We start from the raw sequence: 13,698 nt of genomic DNA, 5'->3' as shown, positions 1-13,698 counted from the left end.
AGGACCAAGTGAGTGACTGTAGGGGAACAGCCACCAGGAGGGCAGTGTGCAGCCTGAGAGATGAACTGGCTTGGGGTCATTCCTTTCACTACGAGCAATGGTGCTGCTGGGCCTCAGCTGAGCTGAAGGCTACCCAGAGAGGAGATCCCGCCCTGCTCTCTCTAGGGGAGAAACCGGAGAGGGGTCTCCAGCCCCACAGAGCAGCCTGTGAGTCAGGAGTCCCCTGGAAGAAGTGGTTCCCACCTGCACCTTGGAGGGCGACAGGAGCTAGTCAGGCCCAGTGAGTGGGAAGAGCTTTGGGCACAGAGGCAAGGAGAACATGTGTGGGTGGGGAGGGGATGCACAGAGATGCAAAAGGACCGGTATCCATGAGGCAGATGGTGGGGACAGAGAGGGGCGCTCACTAGGATGAGGGCTGAGACTTTCTCCAAAGTGTAGTAGGAGCCACTGCCGGGCTGCCGAGAAGGTGGGCATGGACCATCCTGAAGACAATAAGGGAGGAGGCTGGATGGGAAGAAAGGAAGGAGGAAGGACGTGGAGAGGCAGAGTGACGACTAGTGGGAGGAGAGAGGAAGGGGGACAATCAGAGCTGGCCCAAGTACCCAGCATGGGTTCTGGGAATGATGAATCCAGAAGAAGACACAAGGGGTGGGGTGATAAAGTGTGCCCGGGGCCTGTACAGCCACAGACACAGCATAGCTGTTGGGGCCATGGGTCTAGAGATCAGAGGAGAAGGCCTCTTCACTGAGGCCCCAGGGCTGCTCTGTAACATCAGGGGATGCCTGAAGGAATCAGTCCTGATGCCTGAATTCCTCCTCTGGAGACCCACTTGTGTGCATTCCCAGGAGGGTGGGAACCCAGCTCCCCTCCCAAGCTCCTGAGCTGGTACCAATATCCCTGGAAGGACCTGGCCACCCTGCTACCCCCAGGGTAGAAACTCAAAGGGCCAGATACGGCAGAAGTGTTTTCAGCCAAATCCTCCAAAGAGCAGAGTTCAGGGGAGGGCACTTAAGGCAGTCCAGGACCTGGGTCTCAAATGTTCCAGGCACCGTAGACCTGCCAAGGTCTGCCCCTCTTGAGTCAGGAAAAGCACACAGGGAAAACTCTAGCCCTGCTCCCCAGCTCCCAGGCTGTGCTATGGGACACATTCTGCAGGTGTGGGCTGGTGGGATACAGGGACTGCCTATGAGCCCACCCCACAGCCGCAGCCCACCCCTGTGCTGACCATGCCTTGCATGCCCTGCCAGCTCATCTCAGCTTCCTCTTCCCAGACCCCAAGCCAGGTTCCTCATAGATGTCCCCTGCACACAGCCTGTCCTGATACCTCATCGCCCCTCTGCCTGCTTCTCTTCCTGCTGACTTCCTCAGAGAATGGCCCCAGCACCCACACAGCTGCCCTTCCCAGAGCAGGGGTCCTTTCTGGACCTTCTTTGGCCTCCATATCCAATCCACTGTCAAATTCGGTCCATGATAGGACAGCACATCAAGGGGCTTCCCCGCATACGTGACGTGTGAATCTGGGCAGGTTAATCAACCTCCCCATGACTGTGATGATTAATACATGTGCAATTCCTTAGAATAGTGCCTGGCTGTCATCACAGTGCCTCCTAGAGAGTCTACGCTGCCCTCTGCTTCCCTCGGGGCCCCACCTATCCCAGCCTAGGACCTCAGTGGCCTTGTCACAACTCACCCACACAGCCTTATGTCCACTCTCCCTTCACCTGGGCCCCCAGCACCCACATGTCACCACCACCACCACTCCATCCTCATCCTACAGCCAGAACGAACATCCAAATCCCAGCACCTATCGACAACCACCTGAGTTCCAGCAGGCCCCTAAGGCCCACCCCGTGGGGCATCAGCTTCTCCCTCACACCCATGGAGGCAGCCTGGTTCCAGCTTCTGAAGTTCAGGCTTCTGAGTCTCTGCTTGGGCAGTCCCTCTCCTCCCCCTCCAGGTTCACACGGGCCAGCCCTGCTCTGGGAAGCTTCCCTGGACGGGATTTGTTGGAATTAGATGCACCTGCTCGAAGCTGCCACAGCGCAGGCTCTCCCTCCCCAGCACGCTCACTTCATGTTTCATTTTTGCATCCATCACCCCCCGGAGGGCTGACATTGCGCCTTGTCAATGTGCTTGGCACTCAGCCTGCCAAGCTTCCAGAAGTTTCGGGGAATGGATGAATGACCTGTCTGGAATTCCACCCGCCAGCATGAGGGGGAGTGTCTTTGAGGTAACACTTTGATAAAGATACACTTCCTAACGGGGTGTAAAGGACCGGAAGGGGCGCTGTGGCAGGCGGCACGGTTGCCAGGGTCCCCGCACAGGAGCTGTTCTCTAATACATTCAACAGGACTCTACAGCCAGGTCGGGGAGGGTGATGAGTGAGGCCCAGAGGGGGAGGGGCACAGGCGACATTTGCACATACTCACACTTAACCCCACAGAAAGGAGAAGGGCAACTGCTTATTAAGTCCATTTAACGGCTGAGAAACTGAGGTCCGGAGAAGTGGAGCTAGTCACAAAGCTAGTTAAAGGGACCAAGGCCTAAGTCTCCAGCCATCTCCTTCTTCTTAACAATAATGACAGCTACCATGATTAAGTTCTTCCTAACTTTCTGGCATTTTGTCTACTAGATATTATAAAGTTATTATAAAGTAGTTATTCTTCATGGAAAGTTGAAGTTCAAGGCTCCCTTTGGAGTGGCTGCCCTAAACCCAGCCAGCAGTGGAAAAGATGCTGGGATGTGCCCCCTCTGCTAGGCCTCGGCACCTCTGTTCTCCATCACTCCCAAGACCCCTCTTCCTGAAGTTGACAATCAGTCGTGTCAATAGAAGGCTAAACAGAAACTGTGGTCCCCACATGGCCTTGGGGGAAGGAGGGGCGCCGTCCCCCCCACCCCCACCCCCGCCACTCCCCGCCCCCAACCTCCACCAGCTTCTCCTGGAGATTCCATCAGGGAAATAAGAGGTCGGGGATCAGAGACACAAAGCTCCCCATTCAGGTGAGCAGGGCCGCCCCCGCCCACAGCTGCCGCTGCTGCCGGGAGATTTATGACCTGCTCTAAATGTCACCTTTTCAACTCCCCGCACTGACTCTACCACCTTTGGACTCAGCACGGGCCGGACTGCTGGCCAAGCGTGGCTGGGAGACGTGCGGCCACTCACTGCCACACACGAACACTCCCAGGGAACTGGCCCTGCCGAGCCAGGGGAGGCAGGCGCCATGGGCATCAGGTACCCCCTACCTGCAGTCTGCGATGAGCTCATCCATCAGCTGAGTCACCAGGGAGTCCATGTCCTCAGTGGAACACTGGGCCTTCAGGGCCAGGTGGACCTGCTCCAGGCCAGCTTCCTGTGGAACAGGCAGGCAAGGGTCAGGAATGTCACCATGGAATAGAAAGTATATACTGGACCCAACCCCCAGGCCCTGAACCAAAAAGGATTAAACAGAGAAAGCAGAGCCCAGACCCAACCAACCAGCACTGGCCTGGCCCAAGAACCTTCCAGGATTCTCCACAATTCCCAAGTTGGAAACTTTAGCCTCACACAGACGCGAGAAGCTCACGTGCTCTCAGTGACCCTCAGTGGATCTGAATGCAGCCTGCTCCTCACCCAGCACCTTCGAGCCAGGTCTGACTTCCCATGGGTGAGTGGCCCTCTCTGAGCCTCGAACCTCTTTCCTTTGAAGATTCTACTACTGACTCCCAGGAGCAGTTCAGCTACCTCCAATCAAGGGGAGGCCTTCTCCAAACCCCCATGGCCTGGACTTTGGCTGAACTTCATCTGGCCCCCTCCTGGCACTCTTCCCCAGACCTCTCCATGGGTTCAGCCCCAAGCCAGGAGGTGGAGATGGTTCTTGGAATACATTGTCAGGCCCAGGACTGTCCCTCAGTCCACCATACATCCCTCCCCATTCATCAGCCTTCTTGAAGGGTAATTTGGCCCAGCACCACCAGCCTAAGGATGGACACTAGAGAGATAGAAAACACAGTCCCTGCTCTTGCAGTCTACAGATAATAACAGATCAGAACAGTCGGCTCTTGTACTGTGTCAACTCTGAATTCTCCTCCTTTTGGTCTTTGCTGGTCTTCCTTCCCCCTAGAACCACCAGTCTCAAGGAAGTGATAGGCACTATGGCGGCTCACCTTGGCCTGCACTCCTTCCAGCCCCTCTTTCCACCTGTGCTCATCCACAGATATGCCCAGGCCTCTCCAACCCCCTTCTCCCCTCCCTTGGCCTCTGTCCTCTTATGATTGACTCTCCTCAACTCCTGGCTGAGCACCAGGCCCACAGCCCCCAGCACATGCAGAGAACCCCGCCACCTCACCTCCAGAACAGAACCTGCCACCCACCCCTGTACACTGCTCTTCTCCCCGCTTCCCAGTTCCCCAGCCACCACAGTCACTGCTCGGTGCTTCATCTCCCCATATCCAAGAAGCCACCAAGGCCTTGTAGCCCAGGTCCTGCAATTGCCCCTCGAAGGTCGTCTCCTTCCCATGGCCTCATCACCCTCCCGGGACCCCAGCTGAGCTCCCACTTCCCATGTCCCTCCACTGCGACATCTCCCGGTGCTCCCTGGCGGCTCTCCTCTGAGCCCCACGCCTCTCCCTCTGCTGCCCTGAAGCTTCGGGGTGAGAGGCTCGTGGGGCCCTCACCCTCCTCACCACACCAGTCTCCTGAGGATGGGGCAGCTCCCTGTTCACTTTGAGTTTCTGGCTTCTAGCAAGAAGTTTCTAGCAGCTCTTGGGTGTGCTGAGTCAAAAGGCATCTGATGTGGATCAGCGCTGAGCTCTGTCCTTCTCAGCCCTCTCCTGTCTGTCTGTCTGTCCCTCTCCCTCTCTCTTTCTCTGTTTCCTCCCACATCAGACTGGCGCTTCCCAGGACTGTTATGACCTCCTCCTCCCATCATGCAGGACAGGACCACAAGCCTAACTTTGCAGGACACAGAGAGGACAAAAGGCCCTGAGATTCACTGGGCATAGTAGTGTGTGTGTGTGTGTGTGTGTGTGTGTGTGTGTGTGTGTGTATTTGTGTGTGGGGGCACACACGCACACACACATACACAGACACACTGCCTGTGGACAAGTCTGCAGACATCTAGGGCAGGGCAGGGGCCATGCACACGGCTTGGGGCAGGCCTCCACTCACCAGTCGGTCAGCGATCCTGAGCAGCTGGTTCTGAGTCTCCACTCTGTGGCTGATGTCCTCCCAGTAGGATGACAGCACCACCACGGGCTTCACGTTGCCCCAGGGTAAATAGTAGTAGTGGCACCCTGGAGGGCAGAGGGGGTTGAGTACTGGGCAGAAACCAAGGACAGGTGGCGCACAGCTCTGCAGAGCTCAGACCCCCGGACACTCAGAGCTGCAACTGGCATCACTGGGAAGGGGACCAAGGGTGGGAGGGAGACAGGTGTCTGTTCCCCCTTCCCTCCTAAGAACCCTGGGACACACATGGTGTGATCTGTGTTCCCCAACATCCAAACCAGCTGCCTGAGCTCCCCAAGTCAGCTGTGGTTCCCTGGGGCTCCTTAGCACATCAAACAGAGGGGTGGTTAGCAGGCCCTGCAGGGAAATCCCAGTCCACATCTCCCAAGTCTCCAAGCCAAGCTCAGCAGACTCCGAATGACGTATAATGATCGGGTTGGGTCAGGATCAATGAACCACAGCTGCTCCAGGAGTCGGGCTGTGGGCTCTGGCAGCGGGGCCCCACCTGCAGGGGCACCTCGGGAGGCAGCACAGGCAGCAGAGCTGGGGTCACCCCAGTCTGCCAGGGCCGGTGCCTGGAGCCTCCCACAGCCTTGCACAGGAGGCAGGACTCGGGGTGCGGCCCCCGCTCTATAATCTGGGTCTCATCCAGGAGCCAAATCTCGGGCCTCACCGTCAAAGACCGCGCGGCTGTACTGGGTGGTGGAGGCCAGCGGCAGGCAGGTGGTGTCGAACTTGTTCCCGTAGTTCCCGATGCTGACCTCAAACTGGATGGCATCGTCCACGTCCTGCAGCATGGAAGCCGAGTAGAAGGCGGCAAAGAGGGAGTACTTGCGCCTCCGGAGGTACTTCTGAGGGCAGAGAGCGGGCAGGAGGGTCACGATGAAAACACCCAAGGTAGAGGAGGGTCACGTGTCTGGTAGGCCCTGGCCATGACCAGCACCCGGAGACTCCTGGCTGACTGATGATGGGTAAAACGGTCCAACTCAGAAACAGCATTCAGCTTTGGTTACTGACTGAACGAACGCATGCCAGGTCTGTGTGTTTGGCCACATTTCCCCAATAAGATCTGCTCCCCCAAGGTCATGCTGCTCCTTAATCCAAACCAGCAGCAACGGCATCACCACATCAGCCCAGCAAGGACTCCCGCGGTGCCCCTCGGGGCAGCCTGGAACCTCCCCCGCCACTCAGTGAGCTAAACGCTCTAAACCACCAGGTCACTGCCCAGAGCTCCTGCCCCTTGCCATTCAGGGTCCCCACCACGCCAGCCAGTTCTGCAGCACTCTTGGCCACAGGCTTGGGAGCAGTGAATCTCACTGTCATTTCTGGGAACAGGGCTGAGGACATGGTAGGCACTCAGTCACAAGTGACCTGAACCAACGTGACTCTGATTCCCTTCATGGCAGAGCAAAGAAGGATTAAACTACTATAAGGTTTTAGGAGAATGTTGAGAGCAAGTGCTTCTTGCATGCATACATTAGTTCACTTGTCCCCACAATCTTGTCATTATTATGCCCACCTTACAGAGAGGAAAACTGATACAGCTGGTAAGCGGTAGAGCCAGGACTCAGGGGCCCAGGTCTACCATTGGTTGCTCAGATATATCTGAGCCTCAGTTTCCTCCTCTATAAAATGGAGGCAATAACAACCGAGGACCTCACAGGGTTCTGGGAAGACTTGAGAACATCAGAAGGACCACTAGCACGATATCTGACACATGGTCATTGTTTAGTTGACTTCAAAGCCATGTCTACATCATTATCACAAAACAGCATCTCATTTTGCATTGAGCTCTGGGCTTTCCGTATATCTTCATTTATCTTCTTCAAGCCTCTGAACATTCCTCCCAGGGCGCAGGGTCGGTGTTGAATTATTCCCAGTTGACACCTGAGATGCTGAGGCCCAGAGAGGTGAAGGCCCGATGAGCATGAGGCAGAACTGAGTCTTCCAACTGCCATGTCACCCACTTGGTCACCTTGCCCTGTCTGTCCCCAGCAGGGACCCGCCCTTCTCCCAGAGTGCCCCTCACCTCCACCCGGAGGACGTCGTCTGCGGGGAGGTCCTCCACCTTCTGCTCACTGTGCTGCTCTACCAGCTTGGTCTCCAGGGACACCAGAAGCCGGCCGCGGTAGGCCACACCTTCCCCCTGTGAGGGGACGTCAGGTCACGCAGACGAGGGGTCGAGGGGGAGGGAGGGAAGGAAAGGGGGACAATCTAGCACTCAGTTCATCTCCTAGGAGATTCCTGAGCCAACCCATGACTGCAGGGGAGGATGTCATGGCCCAGAGAGTCCAGGGACTATGCCAAGCCACCGAGCAGAAGGTCTGTGCCAGCGTCCAACCAACCCCAGGGGGTAAAACCTGAGAGGGGTGTGGCCTGAGTGTCTAAGGGACCAGGACAGTGAAAAGATCAGAGCACTCCTGAGGCTCAGGCAGAGGGGGACACGCAGGAAGAAGGAGCCAGGACCGGGCCAGACAGAAGGAGAATTCTCTGAAGGGATGCCCGCTGACCCTGGAGTCTAGGCTGGGCCTGGATGCTGCAGGACAGGCTGGAAGACCCCCCCACAGGCCAGCCTGGGCACCCGGGGGGCCTGGGGACCTGGTGTGCTCCAGCAGCTCACCTTGCCAAAGTTGAGCTCTGCATATGGGTCCGGGAAGCCGGTGAACTCCCTGGGGCTCCCATAGAGGTTCACGTAGCAGGGCCCGAAGGTGGGGAGGAAGCCCAGATGGTCATCCACTGGAAGACAGAAGCAGGGATCAGAGGCGCCGGCCCCGTGGGGCTTTCTAGGGCGCAACCCAGCCACCTTCAGACCTGAGCCCATCCCTGGCCCTGAGTTTCCTCACATGCACCAGATGCAGCCTCTATAAATATCTAAACAATAATAGCACTAGACCTAACTGTCACGGGAGACACAAAGGAGGTCCCAGAGCCTCGGGACCAGAGAAGCCATCTCTCAGGGTCCAGTGAAAGGCCCCGCTAGAGGTCTCGCCCCCATAGTGCAGCCCCCAGACACAAGCCCCTGTGTCCTGATGGCCTTGATCCACCCCAGGATCCCCTCCCCCCCCACACACACACGATGCAACGAACAATTTTTAAGTGGAGCAGGTCAGAGGAGCCTTAGGGAGAGAATAAACAATGAGGGGAAATCTGTCCTCCACATCACCCCCATCCTTTTCTGGAGGCTTTTATTAATGTCACTTTCCGGTCCCTAGCTCCATTTCTCAGGCTGGGACTCTGAAAACCCTACAAGCCCTCTGGACATTTCCAGAATGCCAAAGGTGGGCAGCAGGGCTAGGACCACCTGGGATGACCCTGTCCACACAAGGATGGGCCAAGAAAAGACAATAAAAATGGCCTTAGCCAAAGAGCACCTGGAGCCGACCTAAGGTGTGCACTGTAAGTCCCTGGGGGTGAGGGAGGGCAGGGACAGGCGGGAGCCAGGCCCACTCCTCAGCCAGGAGCACCCTCCACACCCTCCCTCTCCAAACCCCAGCACACACAGGGCTCTGGCTCCGAGAACCAAAGTAGGAGGTCTTGCAAAATGAAGCTCACATGAACATTACTAGTCATTTGTGCTGATGGTCTTGATCATGATCTACCTGTGAGCTCCACTTCTAGAGTTTTTCACTCCCTCTGGCCTCCTCCCGGTTCCTGAGACACTTTGCACTCCACCTGGACCACTGAAGCCCCATGCCTGCCCTAACCCCTCACTGCCAGCCCCAGCCCCAGCCCCGCAGTAGTAGGAAGGGGTCTGGGAAGGTGGGAAGAAATTGCTTTTAAAACATTCCAAGCAATTTACATGTTCAACCCGAGGTGAGAGGTAACCACCTGTGGTAAGCTCCAGACCCCCAACCCCATCTCATGCAAATCAGAGAATTCCCCAGTCTCCAACACCCTCACCCCCTCCAGCAAAAAGACACCCAAGACCCCAAGCCCTTGTGGTCCCCCAGGTGACAGCAACATACGGTCTGTGGCTCGAGGAGGCTTGACCACACCTGCAGGCTCCTCTGAAGCATAAAGAAATGGAAAAGGGGTTAGGATGGGCATGGCTGGGTGAAGGAATGGTTACATGAACAGGCATGTGGATGGACAGATGACAAACAGGTGGAAAGACAGCTCCTAAGTGGGAAAGAGACGTGGCCCCAGGCTCCAGCTGAGCCCAGCCAGGAGTTTGTCACAGTCTAAGCCATCACCAGCCCCCCCCCAGCCAGACATAGCCCCTAGGACCACAGTGAGCCCTCAGAAAAGTGGACCCAAAACATGATTAATATGTTCAGTATGATTCAGTGTATTCAAGAAATAATATTTTACTTTAATAATAAAATATGCTTTTCTATATTATAGCCAGATGAGTGAGAAACACCTAGTACCGACATAAAGAAAGAGCAAGGGAAACATGAAGGGATCAGAGTGAGGCCGCAAGGCACACCCAGGACTCCAAATCCAACAGGCAGGTTAACACTAGGGACCCGCTGGCCAAGCAGTGGTGTTTTAAGGCACAATATCTCCACCTACTGGTCACATCCAGTATTGCCACTGAAGATAAGAGTTGCGTTTTCACAACAGGGGAGCCTGGGGATCTGGCTTCTGGCACCTACTGCTTCCAAGAAAGCCTGGTGACAGATGCTGTTCACTAGCTGAAGGCTCTGCACACTTTGGTGTGCCCATAAATGTTGATAACTGATTCTAGAAATAGAAGCAAGGAAGGACATGCTTTGGCTCTTGGTATCCATCACTCATTTCTGGGCAGGTATGAGATACCCCAGGGGAATGAGCAGCCTCAATCTTCTTCCACCACTGACTCTCCTTAATTTCTGCCCTTTCCTATACTCTGATATTCCTTTTCTTTTCTTCTTATTTTTTTCCCCTCCTACAATCAGCAAAACTGTAATTATGAGTCTGAGGTCATGACCAAGCCTAGGGACATGTTAGTGAACTTGGGGATGATTTTCAGGCATTGCTCACTTTTACCAATTACTCTTCTCCAAAAAAAAAAAAAAAAAAAACTGTTGCTATTTTCCTATAGATTCAAGGGTTAAGCAAAATGCTGTGAATGAGCAGACAGAGAAAGAAAGGAGAGGAGAGGAATGTGGTGCCCAGAAAAGAGAACAGGGCTAACCAAGTGAGGCCAGAGGCACAGGGAGGGTGAGGCCAGTCCCTCCACGGCCAGGTCTCAGCTTCAAATGCCCGCTGGCAGAAAATCCAAGTTCATGGTCATTTGAATATCCACAGGAATCAGCTTTCATTAGTGAGAGAGCCAGGTCTCTGGCCACAGGGGAGCAAGGTGACCTCAGCAAGATGACCTCCTCAGGCACAGCTACGGTCCAAGAAGGATAGTGGCCAGGGACCCCCAGAAGGAAACAGACTTCCACTTTAAGCTAGTTGCAAATGATTATTAATAGATCCAGCCAGTTATCTCAGGCTGATGGGGCCAAGGTCATATTTCCAATCCCCAGGTGCTTCTTGCAGAGGTAAACTTGGTTTCCCACCCACAAACTGGCTTGCAAACTGGTACCCAGTCAGACATAGATATCCCCCAAATTCCACAAGCCACCTGACCAACACATGCCTCTGGTGTCCAGGAGGACTAAGCACTCCTTTTCATTCATCCATTTGTTCATTCCGCGAGGCCAATCAGGCACCATGCTAGGCACTGGGAGTATGTAACAAGACAGAGCCCTGCTGACATCTGAGACCAGTGATTCCCAACTTGAGGGCAGGTCACAGGTCTCTGGGTGCTACAGCTCATCCCAGGTTTTCTCCCCTGTGTCTGCAGACAGCTCATAAAGTTAAGGGCAGGGTGGCCAGAGAGCCCGCCCAAGACAAAGCTTCTATTTAGTCCTCATCATCCTTCTGCCAAAACACAAGTGTTTTGGTGTGTTTTCTCTGATCCTAGGGAACTAGGACCTGGAAGTCCCATAGCACAGATGAATACTCCCAGTTTTGTGGCCTGAGCAGCAAAGCCCAACTCCCTCACCTGGGGGAAACTGAAAAAGACAGAGCATCCCTCCCTGCCCAGTGAACCACAAGCCCTTCGAGCCACAGCCCTGCAGACAGTCCAAGGGACACACACGTACCCTGGAGAAGTCGAGGCCATTACCTGCAGCCCGTCTGCCAGTTCCCTCCGCCTCTCGGCACACCCCCAAGCCCGTGGCATTTGGCTGCCTGACACTCGCCTGAGCCAGGCAAGAGGAGAAACCAAAAACTGCTGGGAAATCGACATCATCTACGTTCCAAAGACAAGAAGAAACTAACTTGGGGTTTCTTAGCCATGGAAAAAACTGTAGGAATCGAGTGCTATTTATACAGCATGATTCTCACATGTGTAAAGTTATCAAGAACTCCGTGTAGGTTTCACAGGTCTCACGTGACTGTGACCTTTCGAAAGAACTGTCGCGTCTAAGGAAAGCGCTCCCTTTGGAAAAAAAAAAAAAAAAAATTTTTTTTTCCTTGGTGCACAGGGTCCAAGGAATACTTTGGTGTGCCCAGGCAGACTCATGGGCAGAAGTGCTGAAGAGGTTAGTGTTCGGTCCTGTCCTCACTGGGAATAAAAACAGGAATACAAAAACAAAAACTCCTAACTGAACCGAATCATCTGGGGAAACATGAAGTGGGGGAAGGCGGAGAAGAAGCTTTTAGAGTTCAGTCTGGTTTGGGTTTTGAAAGCTGTAAGGAAATCAAGTGTGGTGAATCACCCAGATGGGCTAGAATCCCGTGAGGAGGAGAGAAATAGTACAAAAGAACTAGAGAGAAAGTGGGAAGGGCATGTTCTTTTTTTTTAGTATTTATTTTTTAGCTTTAGGTGGACACAATATCTTTCTTTTATTTTTACGTGGTGCTGAGGATCGAACCCAGTGCCTCACGCATGCCAGGCCAGCGCACTACCACTTGAGCCACATCCCCAGCCCGTGGGAAGGCCATGTTCTGAGAGGGTTGGGGGACAAGCAAAGAAGCTGAACGGGAAACCAGACAAGTGCTAAGCTTCAGGACTAGAGAGAAGCTCAGGCCTCAGAAAGAAAGCCACCTCCAGGAAGGGACATCCTAGAAACTGAGCAGTCCCAAGAATAGCCCAGTTCAACCAATCAGTTTAACTCTTTTATTGTCACATAGATCAAGCTATTTAACTATATATTTAAAACCCAGTTGGCTGGTTGCAAAAAGACTCTCCTTTATTTCCAGAATAATCTGGGAGGAGATGGTCCTGCTCTTGGAAACCTCCCTGAAGCACACTGGGTTGTCTGTGACTTGAGCGCCATCTAGTGGCCATATAAACACCTTTCTTGCCTTCCCATTAAAACAGTGGAGATGTCAAGTTTTTCGAGTTCTTTATGTATTCTGAATATTAATCCCTTGTCTAAGGAGCAGGTGGCAAAGATCTACTCCCATTCTGTAGGCTCTCTCTTTACGTCTTAATATTTCCCTTTGCTGTGCAGAAGCTTTTTAATTTGATGCCATCCCACTTATTGATTCTTGGTTTTATTTCTTGGATTTTAGGAGTCTTGTTAAGGAATTCAGGGCCTGTGCCAATGTGTTGGAGTGTTGAGCCTATAGTGTTTTCTTCTAGCATGCAGAGTTTATGATGTAATTCTTCGGTCTTTGATTCAATTTGAGTTGATTTGTGCAGGGTAAGAGACAAGGATCAAGTTTTACTATTCTACTAATGGATGTTCATTTTCTCAGCACCATTTGTTTAAAAGGTTATCTTTTCTCCAAGATATGTTTTTACCACTTTTTTGGAATATCAGCGACTGTATCTATGTGGATGTGTCTCATGTCTTCTATTCTATTCATTGGACTTCACGTCTGTTTTGGTGTCGAAACCATGCTGTTTTTGTTACTATCACTCTGCAGTATAATTTGAGGTCCCAGATTGTAGTGCCTCCAAGCAGCTTCACTTCTTGCTTGGGATTGCTTTGGCTATTCTGGATCTCTTATTCTCCAAATGAATTTTGGAACTGTTTTTTTTTTTTTTCTAGTTCTGTCAATGGTATTTTGATGAGGATTGAATTGGATCTATATAATGCTTTTGGTAGAACTAAAAAAAAAAAAATTAACAGCAAAAAGCAAATAACCTAATTAATGAACTGGCAAAAGAACTAAAGAGATACTTCTCAAATAAGAAACACAAATGGCCAACAAATATATGAGAGGATGTTCAACATCTGTAGCAATCAGGGAAATGCAAATCAAAAGTACACTAAGATTTCATTTCACTCCAGTCAGAATGGCAATTATCAATAATACAAATAATAATACATGCCAGTGAGGATGTGGGGGGGAGGCCCACTGGTACATTGTTCATGAGACTGCAAATTAGTACAACCGCTCTGGAAAGCAGTTTGGAGATTCCTCCATTGACGAGGAATAGGACTACCACATGACCCAGCAATCCCACTCCTTGGTATTTATCCAGAAGACCTAAAATCAGCACACTACAGGGACACAGCCACATCAATGTTTATAGTAGCACAATTCACAATAGCTAAGCTATGGAA

General features: G+C 52.9%; 1 protein-coding gene across 21 annotated transcripts in view; it reads right to left on the bottom strand.

Annotated features, from left to right (window-relative positions):
• Positions 1-13,698, bottom strand: part of Dysf (dysferlin) — a 205,292-nt gene that overhangs the window by 111,710 nt on the left and 79,884 nt on the right. For 12 of the 21 annotated variants that reach the window (XM_076834051.2, XM_076834058.2, XM_076834060.2 and 9 more), the window contains 6 exons: positions 9,169-9,210; positions 7,824-7,939; positions 7,233-7,349; positions 5,877-6,054; positions 5,147-5,271; positions 3,244-3,350 (listed from right to left, as the gene is read on the bottom strand). In XM_076834051.2, coding sequence (XP_076690166.2) covers positions 3,244-3,350; positions 5,147-5,271; positions 5,877-6,054; positions 7,233-7,349; positions 7,824-7,939; positions 9,169-9,210 — 685 coding nt within the window. The remainder of the gene's footprint in view (positions 1-3,243; positions 3,351-5,146; positions 5,272-5,876; positions 6,055-7,232; positions 7,350-7,823; positions 7,940-9,168; positions 9,211-13,698) is intronic. The other 9 variants (XM_076834056.2, XM_076834065.2, XM_076834067.2 and 6 more) reach the window with 1 other exon arrangement.

The sequence above is a fragment of the Callospermophilus lateralis genome, chromosome 14 (assembly GCF_048772815.1).
Source record: "Callospermophilus lateralis isolate mCalLat2 chromosome 14, mCalLat2.hap1, whole genome shotgun sequence".
Classification (NCBI taxonomy): Eukaryota; Metazoa; Chordata; class Mammalia; order Rodentia; family Sciuridae; genus Callospermophilus; species Callospermophilus lateralis.
Note: the sequence above shows the minus strand (reverse complement) of the source record. Positions and strands in the feature narration are given on the sequence as shown.